The sequence below is a fragment of the Epinephelus lanceolatus genome, chromosome 17 (genome assembly GCF_041903045.1).
Source record: "Epinephelus lanceolatus isolate andai-2023 chromosome 17, ASM4190304v1, whole genome shotgun sequence".
Lineage (NCBI taxonomy): Eukaryota > Metazoa > Chordata > Actinopteri > Perciformes > Serranidae > Epinephelus > Epinephelus lanceolatus.
Window position 1 is genome coordinate 30,191,108 of NC_135750.1, and position 26,306 is coordinate 30,217,413.

The following is a 26,306-nucleotide window of genomic DNA, read 5'->3' on the forward strand; positions in this document are numbered from 1 at the left end:
GTTTTGTCTGGTCTGGGCTACTGTAGAAACATGGTGGTGAAACATGATGGGCTCCATGGAAGAGGACCCACTCCCTACATAGATATAAACAGCTTATTGTAAGGTAACGAAAACAAGACAATTATTATTTTCTGGTGATTAAAGGCTTAAGAAAATATAATTATTATTCAGTTACTGCCAGTATATCCCCCTAAATCCTACATGCTAGACCTTTAATGACTATTGGTATCTTTGTGGGTAGCCACAGAGATCTTTCCACATCTTGTCCACGGCAGTTAAATTCAGTCCACTTTCACTCACATATCCTCTGCTATGTCACATAATAACATTATGTAACATGGGGAAATTATCTGTTAATACCACAGTGAAATACTGCTCTACTATCTCATTTCAAAAGTCTTGAAACACATTATAACATCTTTGCCTCTGACGTCCTTAGAGGATAAAAGTGTTTGAATCAAAAAACTCACAAATAGATATTAAAGTATAAGTATATACACTGTGTTAAATCATTTAACCAATTTCAGCCGTGAACATAACTATTACATTCATTTTTTGGGGGGGATTTTAACCATTTAATGGCAGTTTGTTTACATGATGCAACTGATGTGGCAAAGTGAAGGTGTAAAGGGGGGAATATTTATTTTTTCACAGTCTGTGATATGTCAATGACAAGCAATAACATTAATTTTGATATTTTTTGGGCAGTGGCAAATTTAAAAAATAAAACTCTCTCACTAAGACAGCTATCCCCCACTAAGACAGCTAGTAAAATTATATGTCTACTAATTGAGTTAAGTCTTTTTTGGATCTCACTAAGTCCAGGTTAGACTGGCTATTTTCCCACTCTGTCTTTGTGTACACTTTAATCTAGGTAGCTGACCTCCCAGCATGGGACAGACAGATGCATGTGACTCAAACTCATGTGCAGGTCAACAAATTGTAGTATTCTTTACTGCCACAAAGGGGCGTTATTTATCTATCACTGATCCTTACTGCCACCACTGTGAATATTTTTCTGTGTTCCTTATTTCCACGGCAAAATAGAAAAAGTAAATGAATTTGTTTGGTAGTTTTTAAGTCGAAGATTTATGTTACATTGGATAAAATAAAAAGTGATTGATATGATATAGATCCATCCATTATAAATATGATTTAAAGCTTTTAAAGCTTTGCACAGAACTAGAGCTGCAGCTTCAATCCCTTTCAAAAGGCGTGGATTGTTTGCCTTAGAACTATTTATGAACATACTTTGCAGGTGATTTAACTTTTTTTATTATTATTATTATTTGATGAGTAGTTGTCTGATGGTAATGAGAGGACATGCCATATTTATTCCCTGAAATCTCCCACAGGCTTGAATTTGATCCCATATCTCTGAGTACCCTACTACTGGAGAGAATAATAACAACAAAAGAATAGTGTAAATAGCCATGTGGTATTATGCAGATGAACCTAGTACATGCCTGGGCAGCTTCAGTGAGGACTTGAATGGGGAGGATTAGTACCAGATGTTGGTTGGGACTCAGCGGTCAGCCAATAGGGAGGAGGGCCGTTTGGTGTGTGGGAGGAGCTCAGTTTCTCCTCTGAGCTCAAGATTTATTCTAACAGGTAGTTTAAAAACCAAACAGGTCAACAGCAGCAGCAGCAGCAGCAAGACAGTAGCCAACCAAGTCTAAGCAAGGACGTTTCTTCTACAGCGCATTTGTGCCTGGATATGCCCGGACGCAGCTCTCCATCATGTTGAGCAGGAAGGGGTCTAGTGCGGGGATGATGAGTGTCGCAGCCGGAGTGGACCGTAGCAGGGTCGGGGAGAGGCTGCAGGCTGCTCTGGCCGGGCTGCAGGAGCTGCATCTGCTGAAGGAAAGGCAGAGCGACATGGTGAGCTGGGCGCTGAGGATGGACCGAGAGGAGCCGGTCACTGTTGTCCACACAGGCCCGGAGAGTCCTAGGGTGATGGGGGCTGAGGAGCAGCGGCTGGAGGCGACCCTGACAACCCTGAAGCAACAGCTGGTAGGAAGCAATTTATTTCAGAAACCATAAAACAGTAACATTAAAATAACTTTCTGGAAGCATTAAGTGCAGGTAGTAGTTTGGTGTCACTAGAATATTTGCGCCTTTATTATAGCTCTTATTAGTAACGATGGGACAAACACTCATTCACTGTCCTTGGAATAAAGTGGTCAGCTGATGCTCATGAGCAGCCCGTCTTCAATTATTAGCAGACACACTTTAATGTTCTCAGCTGGGGGTAGGAAGTAGGAAAGGTGTCATAAATCATGGTTCACTGCAGGACCAGGAGGACTTTGAGTTGTGTATGTGCGTGCACACAGTACATGTGTAGACTGCAGGGGGCAAACCTCAATCATTAACCACTAATGCCAGGGAATATATTAAAAAAATGGTGGTGTGTTTTTTAAATGTGTTCAATTTGCTTTAAATGACATTCAGTCATGAGGGCCCCTGATTGTTAGAGACAACTGGCTGTGTTGAGTTTTTCCATGACAAGCTTTTTCCGTGAAGGCTGCTGTTGTAAGCATTTAAAGGAAGTGCGGGCATTAAGGTGCTGTCCATGACTTTAAGTAAAAGTGGGTAAATGCATGGAAAGATTACATTGCAAAGTACTGGGACAACATATGGTTTAAATTGTGTTTTACATTTGCGCAAAATGGATTCACTGCAGGCTCACAACACCCCATATTTAAAAAACACCAGCAGCTACATATAGACTTAATGGCCCAGAACACTTTCCAAGAGCTCCGTTTTTGCCAGTTTAAATAAAAGTCAACCAACTTGATCTTACAAGAGAATGAAACATTAATTATATGCTGCATTTTGCAGGCAATGACCCCCCAGCCCTCATTATAAGAACCACTGTAACAGTAAATGCCCAGCCCGAGCTGCAAAGCAAACAGTCCTTCATTCCAACCCCCAAGCTTTCCTCCCCTATTAGTTTACACAATGGCCAGGCCCTCACTGTGGGGGAGAAATGAGTTACCCACCACTGCTTCTTCCATGCCCCCCCATGTCCTGCTGGGGTTAATCATCAGCCACAGCTGAGTCGCTTTTGTTTTTCTGATGGCTGTACATTAGAGCATCTTTTATCTGAACAACAGGCCTCATCTTGATGAAATTATAGCAATTTTACCCTGCAGAGAGAATTTTGTGTAATTGCATGCATGTGCGTGCATGAGAAGCTTTATTGCAGAACTTCCAATTCTTGAACTCCCTCCTTTTCAAGAAAATTGGTAAAGACTTGTTCTTTGGTTCAAGTTATAGCTTACTACACCTTTTTTGGGGGGTTGGCTAAATTGCTATCTGTTGCCTGTTTTACAGTCTCGTCTACGAAAACAGGATGTTGGCCTGAAGACACATTTGCAGCAGCTGGATCAACAGATCAGTGAGCTGAAGCTGGACGTGAGCAAGGCCTCCACAGAGCAGCTGGAGAGTGACAGCAGGCCAAGTTCAGGTGTGTGAGTAAACACTGACACCAAAAGCCCAACGGCTGTTTGCTTTATAGCAAGTAATAAATCACATGATGTTAGATACTGAGAAAAATACTCATGTGCATAATTGTTCTGCGCTCTCCAGGTTTCTATGAGCTCAGTGATGGCGGCTCTTGCTCCTTGTCCAACTCCTGCACCTCCGTGTACAGCGAGTGTCTGTCATCCTCTCAGACAAGCCTTCTCCTCCTTCCCACGAGTCCTGCAAATTCCCACATTCCCCCGCCAGTACAAGTAGATGTATGCCGCAGACGTTCCGCTGATGAGAGCACCACCCAGCCCAACCCTCCGCGGGCCACAGGCCTCCATCTGGGCAGCAGCAGGATCCGAGCAAGCACCGAAAAGGCTCGACCGAGACCTGTGTCAACAGGTAACCAAATCTCTCAATCTCTAATTAGATTTAGTCTGTCATGCCGTAGTGGGAATTGTGCAACGGTTGTTACCCAGCAACATAACATGTATTTTGCTGCATAACACTGTAACGTATCATTGGATGAGTGATTTAAAAGATAAAATCAGTATTTTGTGTTGTCTTTGTGTTTATCAGGTGATCTTGATAGGATGATGGCTCAAGGACCATGCTACTACAAATCCGTGGATGCAAAGAAACCCTCGATGTGCTCAAACCTGAAGACCTCCACAATGGACCCCAAGTTCCAAAGCAACCTGGTGTCTCGCAGTGGGACGGAAGTGTACCACTACCCCAGCCCCCTGCATGCTGTGGCTCTCCAGAGTCCAATCTTTTCCCATGGAGGTGACCCAGCAACACCTGGACCTCTAGAGGGCCAAGGCCCCCCAGTGAATGGTTCTGACACTCTCCAGAGGGCACAAAGTGGTCATGAGACCAAGACCCTTGGTTATATTGACAAGCTCCTCCTGCGCAGCTTGAACAAAGTCCAGAGTGAAACAGGCGCAGAGACTCTGCAGACACACAGTGACTATCACAGGAGACCCACTGAAGTTTTAACTGTGTTTCCTGAAGTATCTCAGAAAGAGGTGTCTGTGCTGCAGCCTCTTCCAGCCCAGACCACAAACATCATCCCAATAGATAGTGACCAGAAGAGACACTGCATGACATTTTCCAGCCAAGAGCAGGCTGATAACCCAAACCACAATCAGTCAGTGAGAGCCCCAGAGGTTTCATACCGATACTCCTATCCTACTGCGGTGAGGGAGTACAGCTCTGATGAGGTCACCACTTTATCTCTGAGGAAGAATGATAAACCCCATGGAGAATATGGTAGCGTAATAAGAAGCAATTCAGAGAATAGATCTGGGAATCATTTACAGTCAATGCCACTAGAGAGGCGGGGTTATAGGCAAAGAGTAATGGCCCACAGCTCCAGCACAGAGGACAGTCAAGGCTTTGAGTTTCAAGCTGGTCACGCAGCTTCCCCTGAGTTTGTCCATGCCAAATTTGTCCCCGCTGGAACTCAGAGAGTCAAGGTGAGACAAGCAGACCGTAAAACCAAAGCTGTGAAACTGAGACGAAAAAGCAGCGAGAAGCCTCGAGCCATGAGGCAGCAACATGGCTACTCTTCGGGTGAAAGGACCAGAGAGGCCAGTTGTGGAAACAAGGGGGATCAGAGAAGATCAGGAAAAGCAAAAGTGACCCAGAAATTCACCACCTGTCACTCAGAGGAGCGCAGACAGGGCTCAGGCTCAGACTCTAGCCACTGTAGCCCTGGACTCATGTATACCCACAAGGTCCATCCTAAGCCACATCCCATCCCTGTTGTTATGAAGTCCAGCAAAAGCCGCAGACTGCAGTGCCTGGAGTATGAGCAGCCTGTAGAGCTGAGGAAGAGGAGGCAGGGGGCTGACAAATGGCCGTCCGATGTAGAGATGTTCCAGGCCTTACGTGCTCAGCGTCAGAGGTCAAAAGAGCCTCATGCTCAGGCCCCAGGGAGCATGCAGATGGTCCGCAGTATCAGTGCCAAGTCAGGCCAGTGGATAGGACCTCCTCGCTCCTTCCAATCCTCCATCTCCACTAACTCTTTCCTTCAAAATCTTAATGCCAGATACCCTCCAGCAGCCTTCCACATGTCTAGCCAATACCCACCCAGATGTGAGTCTGAGTACTCGGCTGAATGCGCCTCACTGTTTCACTCCACCATTGCTGAAAGTAGCGAGGGGGAGATGAGTGATAACACCACCAACCGCTTCGGAGATAGCGAGTCCAGCCAGAGTTTCCAGTCCTTCTCAGACTCTGACAGCAGTCTGTCCCTGGACGAGGAGGACCAGGTGGACAGCCAGGACGAGAGAGGTCTGGTGTGGGCTGAGGCGGCTCTGGGGCCCACCGCTGCTGGACGGTCCCTCCAGCATCTCCCACGCCCCGAGCCATCAGCCTGCCGCATCAAAGCTTCCCGTGCCCTGAAAAAGAAGATTCGTCGGTTTCAGCCTGCTTCCCTGAAGGTCATGACCCTGGTGTAGCAAAGTTCCCCCTGGCAGAGTGAGAACTGCTGGGAAAACAGAGAGCTGTATGGAAACCTGGTCTTTGAGCACAGCAACCTTAATTATCACTGAGAAGCAGCAATTAGACTGGACTCCATGTGTGCACTGATTGTTTTCTTTAAAAAATGTTAAGAATTTACATTAGTTGAACCTGAAACTGTACAAAAAGGTGCATTGTATAAAAGCATGTATAACACAGTTATTACACTTACACTTAATTTGTGAATATTTATGTTGTTGTAATTAAAGTTTCTCATAGCATGTGGCTGCATTGATAATTTCATGGACATTTCTGTCATATAATTGTATGTACCTGAAAAATAAAAACAATCTTTTTACATTTCTTATTACAAACTATTATCTGTTAATTTCTTTATTTTGCTTATTAATTATAACTATCCATGTTTGACTTATTAGAATAAATGTATTTAATATATATTGGGATGGTTTGTTTATGTAGTCTTGACTTTTCTTACATCTTTAGACAGCTAACTGCATCATTGTCCTTGCTGTTTGAGCTAATTCCTAGATTTTGCTATTAATAGCACGCAATTTTTTCAGTGCGTACACAATGTTTGCAAAATCTAATCCACCAACTTCACTCTTCTTCTTGTGACTCTTTAGGAGACATGTTGAAAAAAATCCCCATTTAATCCTCAGAAATGTCCCACTGAGGCTGACCAATTTAGCACAGATAGCGCTAACTGCTTCTTATCTGGTTTCCTGCCCAGCTGTTGGTTTAATGAGTTGCATCTTCAACAATCAACCCAGACAGTCTTGTTTAATTAGAGGGTGAAACTTCTCAGTCTGAGTCATTTAAATGTCAGTAAACACACTTGTACTGAAGCACTAAAACACACAGTCACACTCCTACAGTTTCGCAAACAGACATTAAGATGATGGAAGCAGAAGCTCTAGGTTTCTGAGAAGAGACCTGAGGTTTTAAAACAGTTGGTGTATGGCAAGGGGCACATGGGATTTAGAAAGAATGACAGATGATAAGAGGCTCCTCATTTCTGAGCTGTCATGAGGAAATTAAATGGCGGGCAGCTGCACAGAGTTGCCCAATAATCTCATTTCCAAAATCTGCCTTGGTATCTTTCCATTAAAATTCTTGCAAAGACAGGGTGAGCAAAAGGACACTTGTGAAGGTAAGTAGTCTAGTGACTGGCCGTCTGAGCATCAGCACTCTCTCCCGTGGTCATACATAATAATGTTTCTCCCATTAGAAAGCCACTGTGACCTTATAGTTCCCAACTAAGAAGCTTATAAGGCTGACAAACATTTTTGGCATCTCATCAAATTTTACTTTGAAGTTTTGTTCCCTTCAGATTTAATCACTGTGGAGACCATTATTTTTTCAGACTCATGGATTCTCCATTTATTCATTCTCTTAACTAGAAATGTTCAAGAAGAAAATGCATCATTCTTTGAATACAAGTGCTCACTACAGGGCATGTATGTTAATTCATCTGCATTCTTTTCTCTATTCATCAAACACAAGACAGGTCTAAAGGGCAGAGACTTCACACATCAAAGATAGCATTTTTAGTTTAAAGAGTTGCCACAATTGAATCAACTTATTAGGAATTATACATCCAGCTGACCTCTGTCCACCAAAAGAGCGACAGCGAGTGGTCAGTGGGATTAGTGCTGCTGTTTACAACCCAACTCAGAGAGCGTGACAGGCGCTGGACTTGTCTTTGATGTTGAGTATAGCGAGACTGTGCCGGCTTGACCCTGTGTGCTTGCTGACCTTTCCAGCTGTAGAGCCGGCTCATCTCTGAGGGCACATCTCCCCACAAAAGAGAGGTCAGGGGCCTTTTTGTACCCTCGCTGTCTCTGGGCTTGTCTTTTTTTGTGTTCAACATGTCTGTCATTTACTTTCTTTAAACTCATTGTTTAAGAAGGTGAGTCCACCTGTCCACTCCAGTCCTCCTTCCTGCTTAAGTTTGTTTATTCTGAATTAAATACATGGAATATTTTATGCAGAATCAGTGCCATAAAGTGACAGTTCACCCCAAACTAAAAAATATGTATTTTAAATCTTACATGTAGTGCCATTTATCAATCTAGATATTTTTGTGAGCTGATTGTTGGAAATTGCGGCTGTAGAGATGTCTGCCTTCTCTACACTATAATGGAGCCACATGGCACTCAGTTTGTCGTACTCAGAGCACCAAAAAGGAACATTTGAAAAACTAAACAGCAATGTCTCTTAACAAAAATCATGACCCAGCTACTCAAGATAATCCACAGACCTTGTTGCGAGCAGTTTAATGTAACAACCACTTTCCTTGTATTGAACTGCATAAGCCAAACTTATCACCACACAAGAGGAAGCGCGCATCGACTAATGGACAAGAGGCTTGTGTTAAAGACAGCGCAAGTTCTAAACATTAATGGTGTCCTACTTAGCTTCCTACTTAGCTGAGCTGTAGTGTTAGCTAGCTCAGTGGTGCTAGGTGAGCTAGCAGTAAATGCATGCTTCCTTCTGTGCAGTGATTCAGATCCAGTACCGTCTAGTTCCATTATATTGTAAAGAAGGCAAAAATCTTAACGCCCGACATCTCCAACACTCGACAACTCACACCAAAACAATCTTGATCAAAAACTAGCACTAAGGTAAGAGGAAAAATATGTATTTTTGATTTCGGGGTGAACTATCCCTTTAACAACCACATAATGTAATTGGATAAAGGTAATTCGGCAAGGGATTGATACCTTTGGGGTTGGAATTGAAAGCAGCAAGCTGTGAAGCAGGTGTGCACCTGTACGGTAATAGGATTTGGTCATGATATTTTATAGGGTATAAAGTTGAGTGCAGAGGGGGTGTTACCAAACATACTCCCTATGGATGGCTGTCAAGTCATACTGAAAGACTACAGATGTCATGTGGGATCCTATTACACAGGGGTGCTCTAACCTTGAATGGTATACATGAGAACACATGGGGCAAACGGTCACATCTAATCAAGATCATACATTTTCAGTTGATGCCACACCAGCCGAGGCCTTTTAATAATTATTACAAAGAGAACTGTGATGACTTTTGTTAAATGAGATCCATGAATACAGTTGTATTTAAAACATTTTCTTTTAATTAAACTTTTACTACAGTTTAGATAGAAAAGATGAAATGCAACAATAATGTATCAAAGCAACAGATAATTGACTTCACACTCAACACACAGCTTTCCTCACATGGTCCATCTAAAGCAGTCTGAAGTAGAACATGCTTGTCACCGTCCACTGAGATATAAATAGGCGGAGGTGTCGTGCCAAACTACTCTGAGTACTGGGACAGGTAAACACAGAGGTAATGCAGAGAACGCATGCCTCTGAGCCTCTTTGGTCATTGATCTTATAACATATCAGGTCACTGTACTACTCTTTCTCTCTGCTAACACACATCTTATTTGATTAACATTTCATTCTGGTGTCCATATCTGAGGTAATCAAAAAAAAGGAAAAATCAAAATATTTTCTAATAGTAACTCCAGCATTGGTTTGTTGATTAAACAAGTCAGAGACACAGTGACATCCATAAAACAAAAACAACATTACAACCAAATGGAAGACAGCAGAAAAGGGAGTTAAAATAACAAAGGGTGTGCTGCAGACAGGTGTTAATTAAACTTTGACTTGGTTCACATTAGGTCACAGTTGGAGGAGGGGCTCTCCTCTTACATGTGCACAAGGTAATCCTAAAACCCAACATGCACCAGCCCTTCCCAGTCTGTCTCAACACTCAGAACACATAATACGCCATCAAGCTGTCTGTGTTTTCTCTCTTCACCATGGTTATTTCACCATGTCTGCTGCAGCATATAATACTCTCTTTTTTTCTGTTTACACTAAGACTGCTTATCTTGTAGTTGTCCTACAGTTTCTTGTCTGCGTATCTTTACCCTGCAGTCCACTGGATGCTCTTGAGGTCGCGTTGCTTTGCTGATGTGAAAACTGGAGAGAGGGTGCTGGGCCTCTAATATAAGATGTGGATTTACTGTGATGACACATGGGGGCTCAGAAACTCATTACCACCCCGATGAGAGGAGCTTTCCACCCCTACCCACAATGCACCTCTGGAAACACAGAGGAGGCCATGCTTTTCCAGGGTCCTGCAAAGCAAGAAGGATTATCTTTAGCTTGACATGTTAAATATCTGCACCAAATCAGATCTACTCAGGAAAACACATGAAGTTACAGACAGATTCAGTCGTTATCACATTTAGTTGCAAACAGCAGTTAACAGTAGATACTGACTATTTTTGTTGACTGTAAATTCAATGTTGCAAAGTATATTGAATTTACATCGTATATACCAACAGTGTAGAACTTTTGTCTATAGTTAAACAACTAAGATTCACTCAGCATCTCTGCTGCGACCCTTTGCAAGGGGGATGGGCTTTGTAGTGTGTGAGGTGGCTTTTGTCCCTGTGCTTACTGTACATATGAATGGGGCTGGACCGGAATGTCCAAACTCATGAATGTCAATTGTCTGAGGCCTGAGTTAAGGAGCAGGCTTCTCTGGTTGTGCAGAAGAGGACAATAGAGATAGAGAGCAGCGAGATGAGATAGAAAGCGAGGGAAATGAGCAGGAAGAGATGAGCTAACGGAGGACAACTGTGGAAGATGAAGAGCAGTAGAGACAGAGCATGAAGATGAGGAAAATGGAGAAAAAGCCACAGGGAGATGCACAGTGTTCCACTCCTGCGAGGCTTAGCTGGCCCTTCCTCAACCACCACCTGCCCCTCTTTAAGCACATCCTGTCATTTAATACCTAATCCCTTCATTCACTCCAGTGTGTTTACTAACCATTGTCTCAGCTCTCTTCAAGCTGTGGTCAAGAGGTGGTTCAAAAGTTCGCAGTGTATGGAGAGCACACACTCACAGTAACAGAGGGCATTGTGAGTGTGTTCGCTCCTGCCAAGCAATTGTCTGAGACAGAGAGAAATCCCTGTGCATGCAAGTGAAGGAGTCTTTGAGCTTTTGAGGCCAAAATCAGTTACTTTCTTCGACATGAGCAAACCAACATTTGGGGACGGACTACAGCGCACTGTAACATGCCCTGTATTACAAATAAAGGTCATATAAAGATAGAGGTGTTTATTTTAATTAACTGCCTTGTTTTACTACAAAATACTATACGTCATATTATAAAGAATGCAACATAATTTTTAATTTCCTTATTCTAAATACCACTTAACAATATTACAAGAGTCTAGCAACTTTGTGAGGGTATACTTGAGCTAAATGCTAAGGTTAGCATGCTAACATGCTCACAATGATGGCACAAAAATAATGTTGAGTATTTATAAAGTTTACAATGTTTACTATCTCAGTTTAGTGTGCTAGCATGCTAACGTCTACTGATAAGCAGGTAACACAAAGCATAGCCAAGGCTAATGTCACTAGATTTGCAGATATTTCATTGACCAAAGTATTAATCAAATTTAAATTTTGATCTGATGATAGTGCTAAAAAAAAAAAAGCCAGAGGATCCCCGCCCTCAGAACCAACTGGCAATCGGTCTGACGATGATAAAGCCTCTGGGGCTGAGGGCTAGTATTTCAGGCTGACCCGCCGTAGCCAGAGGATATCCATGCCAAGACTTCCTCTTCCGATCATTTCAGCAAATCTCTGTAAGCAGATATCTGCATATCAATGCAGATACATTTTAAATAAGCTTAAATAAAGCTTACTTGTCATCAGACTATAGCCGATGCTTTCTGAGATTGCATTTCAGCCAATGCTTTCTGCCTCTCCACACAGACTTTACTGCTGTTCAAATATGATTGGTCAGTACTACTCAGAGTACAGACAAACCAGAACCGTTGATACCAAAATCTTGTCCTTTTGTCTCTGACAAATATGCAGATATTTGTTTATTGAGATTAGGGGATTCCCAGTGTTATTACAGTTCTTAGCATTCATTCAATTATATCAAACTTATGGGGGTACTAGAGGAAAAGTCAGTGGATCATCTAAGTCAAAGGATTCATCCTCTGAGGACCAGGAATGAAACTTAATCTAAATCTATCCAGTACAGTGAGATATTTCAGGACCAAAATGGTTGATAGATAGACAGATATTGCCATCCCTAAAGCATTGCTGAGATGGCTAAAAATCACTGTTGTGTTGTTACTATGAGTTCTCACTGTCTAAAGACAACAGAAAACAGGAGGCACACGGGCTCCCTCAACTGAAAACAGTCCCGCCACAAGATTATACAAATGAGTGGGATCTGAAAAAATAACAGTAGTAATCCAGTAATCCTCAAAATGTGTAAATTTACTCTTATTTGGCTGACACATGTTGGTGCTACTTGAGCCTCAAACTTTATCAAAACAGTCTAGCCGTCTCTTACAACAAGCTTTCATGCTTGGGTAGGCAAAAATAATTACTCCACAATCTCCCATAGCTTACTGGGATTCTACCTACAGTGTACAATTTTCAAGGAAGGAAGCGATGAGCTCATGAGGAACAGTGGCAAGTGCATTTGTGAAGGTGTCTCAGATGAATACATGGTGTTTCCTCTTTTATCAGTCTCAGTGTCTCCGTAAGGACGTCCTGGCTGTTTTATGAGCAGGATGTCCTGTGTCAGCCCAGAGGACTGCCTCTCTTTTGTCAAGCCTCAGGCTCTAAACCACTTAATTGAACTGCCCCGGCCCCACATATCCTCAGAGAACTGTTACTATCTTGCTTTATCTTGACTTTTCTTTCTACTGTGGGGTTTGTCATCAGGCTCACCAACAAAGCCACCAGTACTCATTATAAACAAAAACAAGCCTTGACTCCTCTGAAGTGGTTTGTGTGTGTGAGCTCTGAAGGGGCACATCAAAAGAACGGGGAGAGTGACAGCTGGTCCTCCTCTTGGTCGGGCCCCCTGATAAGATCAGAGTGACAGGAGAACATGGGACCCAACAGGTACCTCCCTCCCGACCCAGCACCCTACTTGCTGCTCCCATATGGCCACTAACAAGTCTCTCAACCTGCCAACGTGTCAATTCTCTTTTGACTCTTCAGCCTTTTTTTGACTCCTAAAAGTTGAACATTAATATCTACAGCATTTATTTCTAGTAAACGCATGTCTTTCGTTCTTTACCCATAAAGCTACATTTTATCTTTCCTTTCCCACTATCTCTACTTATCACCTCCACACTATTTGTGTGCCCTTCATGTGTGACTGCTCTCCTTCTACAAGATGCCATAAACCCATTGGGAGTGTGCTCACAATGAGCACTTGAGAGACGGGGCTTCCTACAGCTCCAAGCCTAATGGACTCTAGTCCAATGCCTATAAAAAATGTTTTACTTTCAGTAAAGACTCCCACTTGTCTATTTCTACTGCATGTGCTCCAGTTAAAGACAGGCTCAGCTGGCATGTCTGAAGGGGTCAATATTCTATTAATTTTATGAGTGTGAAACAGTTTGGTTAGCCCACAGTTTTATGGCCCCCTCATCTTCTTTCATTTCCGCGGTTTCCCTTTTTAACTGTGTTTTTAATTGCTTCTATATAATGATGGAAAAAAAAAACATGATCAGTGTGGAAATAATGATCTAAATTAAAATGAAAAAACATACACACATTCTTTTTTTCAAAGCATGGTGGGCCATCCAATTAAATTTTATTCAGCTGGGGGAAACTGCTTGTTATGGGGGAAACTGCAACATATCCTTGGGGTCAGTAGTTTGCTGTTTGGTCTGTTTGTCTTTGTCTCCCAGGTATAGTTAGTGGTTAGCCTATGCTACACCATCTGAGACAGGTCCCAGCTCGCAGGTGCAGTGGAAAGGATCCAACAGTTAGGAATTGTGGAGGATAATAAGGCTCTTTTTTCAACACGCTCTGACTCAGAATTATAGTACAGAATATCTTCTTTCTTCTCTTTTTTTGCATTAGTCTTTACTTCATAGATTTAGGGTTTTTTTCTTTTAGGGTACTTTAAGGCAAAAAGCAAACAAACATGAAACTGTGATACAGGGGAATGAAATTTCAGCCAGCTCCACTAACACGCTGCGGGACACCCTGAGGTCCTATCTCTGCTCAGAGGTCAAGGGTCATGCAGGAAACAGACTGATCCTCCATGCAGTCTTAAATCTCTGTACCCACAGGAAACACGATGAGGACAGACAGGCTTAAACAGCTGCCACAGTCACACTAACCAGTACCAGTCAAGTTAAGTTCATAACTGGTACTAGCATTCGCTTTGTGTGTTCCACCATCTTATGGCACCACCATTAATATACTGGCAAATCCAACTTGTTCTCATCACACGTCATCAGATACCAACAAAATGTCACGCCCCTCAGCATCTCATTGTTGCGTGCAGGCCACACAGCTGAAACACATTGTAACACATGGTTAATGTTGAGAAACGGTAGCAGTTAGGTTTAGGCAACAAAACTACTTGGTTAGGTTCAGATAAAATATCATGTTTTTGGTTAAAATAAGTATGTACTGTGACGTAAATACATCACATGACAGATGTCAGTACATGATGACTGTACATAAATTGCCTAACATTACCTGAAAAACAATTTGACTTTTTCACCCTGGACACAAACAGTGGTTGTCAGTTTTCTAAATAATCTCAGATACTTCATGAAAACTTTGATATTAAATGTAAATATTATTGACTGTCTGCCAATAACACTGAAGTTTAAAAAAATCACTCCTACTACACAAAGAGCTGCTGGTGTTTCGTTTCAACAATCATGTAAATGGGCAACTTTTAGTTGAATCAGTCTGTGGTTGCTTGTAATAACGTATGAAAATTATTGGCGTAGATAGATAAGGATGTGTTTGAAATTGGTCAAAGAAAAATGGAAGGCTTTAACGAGGACATCTGCACATTCTGTATGTGTTTTCAACTGCTACCGTCACTACAAGTACCCATGACGCATTTAGCTGAGTCACGAGTTAATGCTCACTTGTTAAGTACCGTACAATGTTGTATATGTTCCGTCCAACCAAATTATATTTACTTTGTGGTTATATTTTACAATAATGGCACAATAAGTTGATGAGTCAGCTCATTTATTCTGTTGGATCACCACAGCCCCACCCCTGCCCACAAACGTTAGCTACATTAGTTAGCAGTGTTAACTCAGCTGATGATAGCTGTCACATAATATTTTTTCCCAAGTTGAAGTCTCCCGGATTCATCTGTAAAAGCATTGACAGCTCAAAGGCATTTATGATTTAAGACATGAAAATGACTATTGGCATATGTAAACTAAGTCATGATCAGGGAGGGGCAGTTTACTCCAAAATATTTAGAGCTATAAGTCATGTGAAACTTGATAATTTCAAGCTGAAGAGGGCAAAAGTTTGAAATGATGCATGGCATTGTCATTTGTGTATGTTATACTGATGAATGGGTCTTTGAAACGTGACACAAAAGCAACTGATGGGGGAGGGCCAGCTTTAACCCTTTGTACTGGGGTATTAGGGAAAGTTGAAGGGGAAGGCTTACAGACAAGAAATGGATCTTGCTGTGAGCAGGGGTAAGAGGTTTTAGGACAGGATTTATAAGTGGAAGGCAACGCAAAATACTTTTCATTATTTCTGTTGATTTTTGAATGTGTGGACAGTGTGTTTTCACAATGGTACTTAAAGGCAACATATGGCAAGCCTTCCTTTATCTGCTCCTGGCTGTTAGCACCACAGCTTCCTGGCATAAATATGTTAAAAGGGTGGCAGCTGAACTTCCCTTTATGACTCTTAAGATAAACATTAACACCTGACAGTGAATGTGCTCCGAGATAAACCAAGATTAGTATTTTGATTTATCTTCTGGTGACAAAGATGAAGGGACTTCTAAAGAGATCCTATCACAAGCCGGCCGTGGCTAATGTTTCATCATGTTAACAGCCAAGAAGTGGATAAATCTTCAAAATCTGGACCACAGCTCTGTGAGAAGTCCCCCCAGAGGCTTGCATGATGACATGTGGATGATATGTTTATATGGGGTGTGTACTGAGGCAGTAAATCACGACTGGCCTGCAGTATAAGGGAGGATGACAGTCTCTCTAGGGCCCCATGTGTTTTTAGAGAGAAGGGGGCTAGTTTGGGGGTAAACTCTGTCACTCTGAGAGTGGTTGACCTGGCAGGTTTGACCCCACACTTCCTTTGAACAGGACAACCCAGGGTGACACTCTAGGCTGGTTTGTTGAGGGATTTGCACATGAAGGACAGAGGATTTTGAAGATCTCAGAGGACTCAGACTCCCCATTTTTTTTGTCATGTGTCTTACATTAAAATAGAAACAGATGAGGTTCACATAAATCAAAACATGATTCCCTTGGAAAATAGATATGCGTGTTTGAGTGGATTTTTACACATATCTTGATGAGGTCAAGTTTTACCATCAAAGCATTGCTGAAACCCTAACTTCAGTTAACCACGTGCTCAGTTTGCACTGATAGGCTTTGACTATCTACACAGCTCACAGAAAAGAGGTTAATTGATAGAGTCAGCGGCTACATGACAGGTTTATTCATAGAAAATGTACATTATGGTATTGATAAAAGCAGCGCAAAAGGGTGTAAAAGAACCATAAAACGCATGCCAACGTGTTAGTACAAAGTACTGTAAGTGAGTGGGCGTCAGAGACAAAAAGCTGCTCTATTTTACTAAGGGCTAATTTCAAACAACATACAACAGGTTTGTGGTTCCGCTATTCTAAAGTAGTGAAATGTTCAAACCAACAATTATGGTACTTTCCATGGGAACTGTGCACAATATGGTCTCAATTAGGATTATGTAGTCACGCTACCTCATGGCGCCACTTAACAAATGCCATAATCATTAAATAAATAAGACAAAAGATGACAGACAGGGTGACACAGGCCTCAGAGGCTCCTGTCAGGCTGCTCTCCAGCAGCCGTCGGCCCTCATTTAGTACAGTTTGACACTATGGCTCCACAGTGGATCTATTCTATTGATCAGTGCTGGGTGTGCTCTAGTTGGATCAATGCCCATCCTCTTTCACTGCTCTTTACAACCTCCACCAGTGAGATCAATGACATTGAAGACGTCATCTGCAGAATAGGCATATGGATTTGGATTTACTCCTCTCCGGTCATTGAAGCTATTAAAGGCAGAAGCAAAAGCGATGAGAAGAAAGCAAAGGATGAGGAAGCGACAGTTTGGGAGAGAAAGGGTCCAGCTTTGATGCTGGCTCTGTGTGGATCTGGCGTCCAGATGACCTGTGTTTGCAGAGCAGATTAGTCTTGACAGTTGTTTCTGGAGAGAGAGGGGCTAATCTAAAGCTGTCTGGAGATCCTCAGCCATGCAACATTAAGGCCATAGCAGGTACGCTGGGTCAAAAACCCACAGAGCAGCTCCCCAAGCCTTATCTCAAGACTGCAGTGTAAAGGTCCATGAAGCAGATTAGAGTATTTACATTAAGTTGAGATTTTTATCCTGGCATTCCTTCAGAATTAGGCATGCTGTGCGAGCCAAGAGTGGATTCCTGTCTCACACAAATTCTGTGTCCCTGCAGTGAGAGGCTTCTTATTTTGGTGGTGTGACAGACAGTGCATAAGCTAAAGCTGCATGCCCTAGCACAGAAGGGCACTGCTTGGGCATATCTCAGTGTGTATCCACCTAACAAACACCCCAGCTCTCCAGGAGATCCACTATGTGTTGTCATGGCAGTCCTCCAAACACAGTAGGGATGTATTTAGGGGCTTTGTATTTCCTGTGTTTACCAAGCGTCTTGGGCAATCCTGCAGTGAGGCACAGGATGCTGGGCTCCACAATGGCAGCAGTTAAGTCTTTGAATCCTATATGGAGAAACAACACACACAGGCAGAAAAGGGAAGCTAATCTTAGATGACAATAGTGTGCAAGGACTGAGCTGTTATGTCACTTCTCCATCGTACTGGCTAGAATGCTAATGACAGACATCCTCTCTGCTCTTACCCTTCTTCCTCAGTGCTTCTTACCTCAGTCATCACATCAGTAGGCAGGACTCAACATTTGGCACATTCTTACGCAGAGGTTAGAGGACATCGCTCTGTGCCATAAGTGGATTTGTAAACCAGGAAACCGGGCTGTATTTATAGAAGGATCGGTTAGAGGACAGTAATCTGACCTGTTTTAGCCTGACATCAGCTAATATAGCCAACTGCAATCTAGGTTGGCGGTGTAAATGGCTTTTCCAGGTGTGAGCTTTCCGAAACATTGTTCCTTCCTTCCTCACCAAGCACACTCATACGCCAGTAATGGACTACTATAAATCCTTAATGTGCCATTGAGTTTGCTGGAGTGGTGTCAAGGGAATAATTGTCATCAATCACCCATTGTTAACAACAGCTCAATTAAGAAGTGATGTGTGTTGGTGTTTAGCATAATGAAAGGGCAAACCTGCACCCCTGTCGACGAGAAAGATCTTCACTGGGAGGCTGTTTCTTAACGCGTGAGTCAATAGCCCTTTTTACACACAGATCCGCTACTAAGTCCCTTCTTTATCCCTCCTTTATATTTTTACACAAATACAAATGACGGCTGTGTCATTCCACTCCAGTGTGTGATTTCAAATAGCATCCTGGCATCACGGAACCAAAAGAGGCGTGATGGACCCGACGTTCAACACAACAGCGTCTCTACCTCCAGTGTGACATATATGCGTCAGCAGCTCTTTATAAACAATAGTAATGACATAACATGGCAATAACAATGACCTACCTTCTCTGTTATATGGCAGCTGATCTTGTCCTCTGCTTTGGCTAGGGTAAGGAGCTTCCGAAACTCATTGTTTTCCCAATTTGTGGACATGTATGGTTGCTGTTCTTCTTTTTTGAGTTAGCTGCTAACTGCTATTAGCTTTTTAAAAAATCTCCCGCAGTGGGTCGCACACATAACACATCATCAAAACAATGTCATTTTATTTTGATTATTGGTATTAACCATTTATATTTTCACTCACATGTATATGTACATGTACTGGGCACAAAGATGCAGCATGCATCCAAGATGAAGCTACAAAAATCGTGGACACAGCACCAGAAAAAATACTGATAGGCAAACACCATACAAACAAAGCTGAGATTGGCTTTCACTTTCATTTTCACTGGTGATACTGTTTACAAACAGGGGACTAAATTCCTTCATAGTGTACCTTTACATCAACATTTTAAAGCCTGATAAAGACAAAATGGCCTTAAGCTGGGAAAACAAACAGAAATTGACATTTTGGAGAAATTTTAGCCAAGCTTGTAGCTCAAGAGATGGCAATTTCTGTTGGTCATTAAATCTCAATAACTATAAAATTGATTACATGAAATTTTTTAGGCCTTCAGACATGGGTGTTCCCCAGAGGATGAACCCTACTGGATTTGGTGTTCCCCTGACTTCTCCTCTGGCGCCCCCAGCAGGTCAAAGTATACTCTTATCCAGTGGAATCTTCATCTCAGTATTTTGTGTTATTTAGCAAATGTAAGCATCAGCAACAAACATTATACCTGCTAAGCATGTTAGCATGCTGATGTTAGCATTAAGCTAAAAACACCACTGTGCCTAGCAGCCTCACAGAGCTACTAGCATGGCTGAGTAAACTCTTGTTTGATAATGTCTGAATTCTGGATGCTGTAGCTGCCAACTGAGTTAAATATGTTAGACACCATTTTAATGCATTTCTTTACAGAGAAAATAAGTAAAAACATATATGGTGCTTGTCTTATGCAGTATTTGAACACAGAAGCTAAATGGTGCATCAGTTTCAATGAAACCTAAACAATGCATTAAAGTCCCTAGTGTATTTATGGGTATACTTTATAGAAAAGCTATGCCAGAGGAGCAAAATAAAGTGGAGCGTGTGAACTGAAGATAAAGAGTCAGTTCAAAGAGCCGTCAGCTGACTTTTACTTCACTACACATTCCTAGTGCTCTGCCATTTCCTCATAGCAAATCTGACATCGCAGCCCCCTACAGAGTCCCATCCTTCATCCCTGGATGAGTCTGTTGTCTAATGAGGGGCTTAGATTCAGACCCATTACTTCACCACTGTCCAGGGCCTGTCGTTCCCATCATGTTATTCAGTCTTTAGGCTCTCGCCTTCTTTCTACTTCACTGTTCAAAGTAGACAGAAAAGCAAGCACTTTAAATCGAAGTCACTTTATTTTCAGAAGTGCCTAGTCATTATAAATTGTATGAGTATTTTTGAGTCCTCATAGCGTGATGCAAGAGAGGATTGAACTTAATTAGCCTCGGCCACACCATAATACCACTGAACTGGTTGAATTCTTGATTTAACTTGATTTGCTGTCAGTATAAATATGCAGGAACTGGAGGACCTTGCTTCAATATATTATCCTCAAAATGAGCTACAAAATGAAACTGATATTTCCCCATCACAGCGGGTTTGTCACTTCATATGCAGAAAAATCAGCAGATACCGAATCTGGAATTAACCAAAAACAGGCTGTCAGGTTATGTGTGCACCCTTTTGAGTACTGAAAACCTCAGCTCAGAATAATGATAAAGTGTTGATGGTGTTTTTGTGGCTGGCTTTAGATGGTGGGGGCGTGTGGCTGCGAGTCACTCATCGGGATAAGGAAATAAGCTCACCAGTCTGTAAACTCTCCTTCTGCCGACTTCTAGCCAGGTGGAAGTTTTACAAATGTAAACATTAATAAACACTGACGAAAGATGGAGAAGAAATTGGAACCAGCCAAACTCCTGCTGGCCATTGCACAAGCAATGAATAACAAACCGGTCAATATCAGGATGTCAGGAACTATGGTATCCTTTGATTCACCAAAATTCAAAATTTGGCCAAAATTCTGGATGGTGCCATTTAATCAAGAGGCTCATTTTCTGTGTGCCGATCTGACAGAACAGAGGACTCTTAAGGAGAGGAGGCATGTTCTTTACAGTGAGTAAGGACTGGTTCACTGCTACACACCATGCAGAACTGGCTGTAGAGCAGAGTCGCTGCCTGAGTTCGGGTAGAGCGACCATACAGCCATCGAGGTTGGAATGTGTGGGCAATCCGGAAACATGGACAATCATAGAGCACCCAACAGTGTAAGAAGATGCAAAAATTAATTACAGTGCACAAAAGGAGCTGATGAGATCACATTTTACTGGAGTTGTACCTTGTGTATTTTCATGTGACAAAAAAAAGATTGATTGATTAATATTTAAGTGTCATTTGAATACAGATTTAAATGAAAATGCACTTGCCCAATTTGCATTATCATTTTCACAAACCAGTACTGCAAACATTTGGCATTTTTAATTGTGACTGAAATGCCTGCAAAAATGAAAAGAAGGCTGCATTGTTAATACTGTGTTTAACTTTTAAATTTTGATTTTAACATTTGAATATTGTCCACTGTACAGCAGGTTAGGTCTCTGAAAAAGAAATGTCAAGTGCCGATTTCATTTTTATTTTCAAACTGTCAGAAATTTGCATTAAGATTGGATTTATTTTTTTTTTTTAAAAAAAAGGAAATAAGGTTAGATTGATTATGCTGCATTTTAATTTTCAAATTTGAATCAACCTTGAGCAGGGTGCAGCTTTTCCATTTTCATTTCAATATGGTCACAGAGTGCCCAAACGAGTGTGTGAAAATCCAAATGCAAATTGGCTTATTGCATTTTTATTTTCACTAAAATAACACATTCACGTCTGGAAAATTTTAATGCGAATGCCTAATTACCTTTTCATTTTCCAGTTTACATTACATAATTTTAATAAAGTACCCCATGGGCTTTCATAGTGACGCAAATCAGCCAAAAATCTCCCCAAGAAGACTATTCTTATCCCATTGAAGACATTTATTGTGGATTCTTTATACTTTATTTGCAATTTCAATGCTGAAGCCACCTGACCTGTACGTTTAACCATTGCACAATTGCACCCATCTAGTTGTCCCGCTAAAGTAATTACAGGGTAAGCTATGTAATCGCCCTGTGCTGTTCTAATGATAATGCTAAGATAACAAGTCCCAAATACAGGTTATCAACGTATAATTACATCCATTATGCTGTCAAAACAATGAGGAAGAAGCATATGCGCAAATTCAGTCAAGCTGTATTTATTTAAATAAATTTAAAAAAAGTTTATAGGCACAGAGCAACACACTTCACACAGCTCAGGGAGAGTGTGTGAGCAAAGAGTGTGGAAACAAGTTCCTCTTTACACACAAATACAAGTTCCTCTTTACACACAAACACAACATGTCTGAAATGAGTTTTGGCGTGAGGCTTCTACCTCATGGTGTGAGGTGCTTTTTTCAGCTAACACCCTTTCACCAAATGTCAACTGGCAAACAAGTCCAGCCCACCCCCGAAGAAGACCCTGACTAGGCTGAGCATTCTCTTCAGGACAGGAGGCAAGAAGATGCTAAATGTAGGCAAATAAAGATTTATACAGACCTTTAAATGGTTGCCACGTTAAACAGTACTAATCATTTTAAATCCTGCAAACACACAGATGCAGACGAAGACACACAAATACACAAGGCAAACACACAATCGCTATCTGCATGACAGCTGCCTTATTTATGGTTTGCTTTTTACACACTTAGAATGCTTGAAATGTTATCATCCAGCGATCACAATATGAATGGAGACAAACAAGCAGAGGAAATAATCAAACATATCATCTGTAGCACAAAAGGTCCTCATCTCTGACAAGATAAAGACACAATGTGACCAATGAGCCCCTCTACAAGCCTCTGGTAAGTGGACAGCATTCTTTCATTGGCTTTTGAACTTTCCCTGCTGCAGGCCTTTTCTGCTACTGCAAGACTACCATTGTTCCGGTGTGTTCATCAACAATGACCTGGGTGTGTGTGTGTGTAGCTTGTCTGCAGCTCCATGCTCTTCTGGTTCTTGTTTTGCCATCTGAAACAGGCCTGAACGACACACCCCACATCACTAATGCTCTCCAAGGGTAGGCAGGAGACAGGAGCCACAGACCTGTGTGAGAAAACCAAGACATCTACACTGCATGACTGCCAAACAAACAAGTCTAGATTATTAATAACTGTCAACTGACAAAGTACAGTTTTCTACATGTCGGAGCTGTGTGCTGGAGTAGAAGCAGACGTTTTTAGAGAGACAAAACTGCAAACAAATTAGTCAAAACTTGTTCTAAATTTTCTGTTCTTAGCAAAAAAGTGGTTATGTGAGATTTTGTTAAATCTGTATTCATACTTTTTTTCTCTGCACAGTGCAATTAATACACATTTTCACCACCTTAAGCATTGCCTCAGGCTTTAATTCAGCTTCTCTGCAAGTAATGACCCAATAACCTCTACTCAACATGCTCACATAGGACAGCCAGTCACTGGGTTCAACCCCACAGGTGTCCAGAGTACAAGCCCAGAAACATCAAAAGACATCTTTTATGATCTTTTTTATGGTCTACTTGCTTAGCTCCGAGAGATGTCTTTCTCAATGCTAAACGAGGCATCTTCTAACAAACTATTGCAAGTCCAACTATGAAGATAAAACCTTTGCACGGGCCTTTGGTTTCACACAATTAGAGATGATTGTGTTGTTATTATCATATGCCATAACTCTTTATTCTTCACGACCTTTAGCCTTTGGAAATGATTACAATAGTCAATCATCCTGTTTTAGGACACTCAACTGAGTACATTGTGGGGAAATGATATGACAAATGTGGTGAAGCAAGTGGAGCAAAAGTACAGGTTATGTGACTAATAACATGTTTCAGGGACAGGCGAACATGAGTTCCCACAAAGAGCTATGAGAACTCATGTTCTGTAGTCCGGCAAGTTTTAAACAGATAATCTACAAAACTATCCTCTACATGTTTACAGTGTCATTATGTGGTATTAAAGTGGCATACCCAAAATATACTGCAAGTTTTTTGTATTTAAAGTATATCACGCTGGTCATAACTATGTAAGACAAAATGCAAAAACATTGTACATTGTACCATTGGCAAGAGCTTTATTCAATCTTTGAGGAAGTTGATATGCCGTATACTTAATTTATGTTGTAATGTTAAACCTAATAAAAATAATCTGTCATTGAAATTTGAACAAAAATGGTTTGAAAATTCTATCAATGCCAAAATTAATGGCATATGTAAATATAAAACAAAAGTTTGTAACACCTTGTTTATCCATAAGGCAAAGATCTTTAGTCACACAGCTTATTCTTCCTCTGGTCATTGAGTTTGGGTGATTCAGCAATATTCGGGGGGGGGGGGGGGGGGGGGGGTGACAAAATGTTTGAGTTGTGTGATTTGAGTGAAGTGGAAAGTGAACCCCATTTCTTTTTATATTGTACAAACTATGATGACTTAAGAGACTTAGTGTTCCATGAAATACCCTGACACATTGTGGTGCTCAGATGATCAAAAGTTAGAGCGGTTGTTTAATTTTGATGTGTTTAAGTTTTTAAACTTTGTCTTAAATGCCTGAAAAAGAAGGCAAGATAGATTGTTTAACTAATGCTTATTTTGATTTTGCAGTGCTACACAGTAATTGTCTCTGTGAGAGATCCATGAATACTGTTTTACACAATGATGATCTGATTATTTAGGATGCTTTTGGCATAATGGCTTGCATGGCATAATAATAAAAATTCATTAATTCATGTATATTTTACACTATATGTGAATCTCATATTGTGGGTTATGTTCACACTGAATAATATGTGGTTTTATTTGGACCCAGCATTGAACCAGGTGCATTCACTGATGGGTTTCTCCTCGCCCTGGCTAACATTGTACTAATCAGTGTCCTAATGAGTTTGAGTGGAGTGAAAACATGCAGACTCATGGTCTTCCTTGGCATATGGTCACTCATCCTTGCTCTAGACAGTAATGAATAGCCACTTGAACAGACCAACTGAGCTAACCACCAGAAAAACAATGCACATCCGATTGTTTACAGCAACTAATTTGTGTCCAAGACCCAGGCCGTGCTGTTCATCCTGTATCTGCACCTCCGGTTTATGTGCACAGTCTGAGGGGACTACCCTCCCCCTGCTGTGTCCACTCCTTGTGCAGTGTTCCTGGAAGACCGCAGAGGAGTAATCAATGAGTCATGTGTCCTGATTACAACCAACTCCCTATGGGGCATCTTCAAAGGGCTCAAGAGGAGATGGAGAGAGGGAGCATTGCCCTCCATGGGGTAATTACAAGTTGGGGCTCCATGGTTTCTACTCCTTTTTCTGTGGAGAGTCAGGCTTAAAGACAGAGCAGTTAACAATTCAGCCAGTCCTGTTAGCGCAGTGGGAGGCGCTTCCAACCGCTGATAGCCAACTGGTGGTGCATGCCATCCAAAATTATACAAATCCACCCTCATGGACTCAGAATAACACTGTGGTACACTGTTTAAGGTGAAAATAACAGATGAAGAGATCAAACAAAGACAAAAGATACTAAAGAGAAAGATAGGGACATTTTCAGGTTTGGTGCAACTGAGCACATGCCTGTCCATCCGAGGAAAAAACAAGCTGAATGTTTATGAGTTAAAAGGGCCATAAAACTAGACAAACACAGTTAAGCACTGTCTGGATGCCTTTAGGCCTTCTGTTTTTCTCCATCGCTCCCACTTCCAGCTTGTGCAACAATATTCACACATTTCCTTTTCTTTAAAGAAGGAACATCTTTTACTTTAGACTGCTGAAATTCAAGTCCCAAATCATATTAAAGTATCTTGTTTCAGTAAAACACATTGTTACAGGTCTGAACAGAGTCAGTACCAGTTACCAAACTGCAGACATGATAATGTTATGTGTGTTAAAGGAGGTTTCCACCCATTTTTATAAAGACTGCCTGTTCTGTCAGCACTGGAGCTGAGATCGCCACAGGGTTATAATTACGATTATTACAGTTTGATAAGCAGCTGCATAACTGAATCCAGTGTAACACATCTGTTGTCTACTCAGGTGTGATCCTTTGTGATTATGACTGTGAATGATGGTTAATTAGTGCTTAAAATGATGACTACATGGAAAGTTTACCAGAAGTGGTAGCATGGAGACAGTATGGCTGATGGTGTCTTTGGGTTAAGACTCCAGTAAACCCTGTCTGCACGGTAGCAAACAGAGAGGGGTGATCAGAGACAAAACAGTCATTAGCTTCCTGTAATGAGGGAGAATAATATAGCAACAGTGTGTGTGTGTGTGTGTGTGTGTGTGTGTGTGTGTTTGCTTGCATGTAACCTGTGTTATGGGTGTCAATCAGGGGATTCCCATGTATGTCCTGTAGGTCTTCTTTATGAAACCCCCCCTTACAAGTGCTCTGCTACCTAAAAACAAAACTCTACATGAAACATGACATACATAAGGCATGTCAGCTTGTTTTGTTCATTCTGTTGGCAATGGAATAAAACTATACTGCTGTGC

The 26,306-nt window shown here is 41.6% G+C and overlaps 1 protein-coding gene across 1 annotated transcript; it reads left to right on the forward strand.

Moving 5' to 3' along the window:
• Positions 1 to 1,606: 1,606 nt before the first annotated feature.
• dact2 (dishevelled-binding antagonist of beta-catenin 2) lies at positions 1,607 to 6,311 on the forward strand. The gene is made up of 4 exons (XM_033612726.2): positions 1,607 to 2,013; positions 3,337 to 3,469; positions 3,592 to 3,873; positions 4,051 to 6,311. The coding sequence occupies exons 1-4, from the start codon at positions 1,741 to 1,743 to the stop codon at positions 5,934 to 5,936; spliced, it is 2,574 nt and encodes an 857-aa protein (XP_033468617.2). The 5' UTR covers positions 1,607 to 1,740; the 3' UTR covers positions 5,937 to 6,311.
• Positions 6,312 to 26,306: the final 19,995 nt, after the last annotated feature.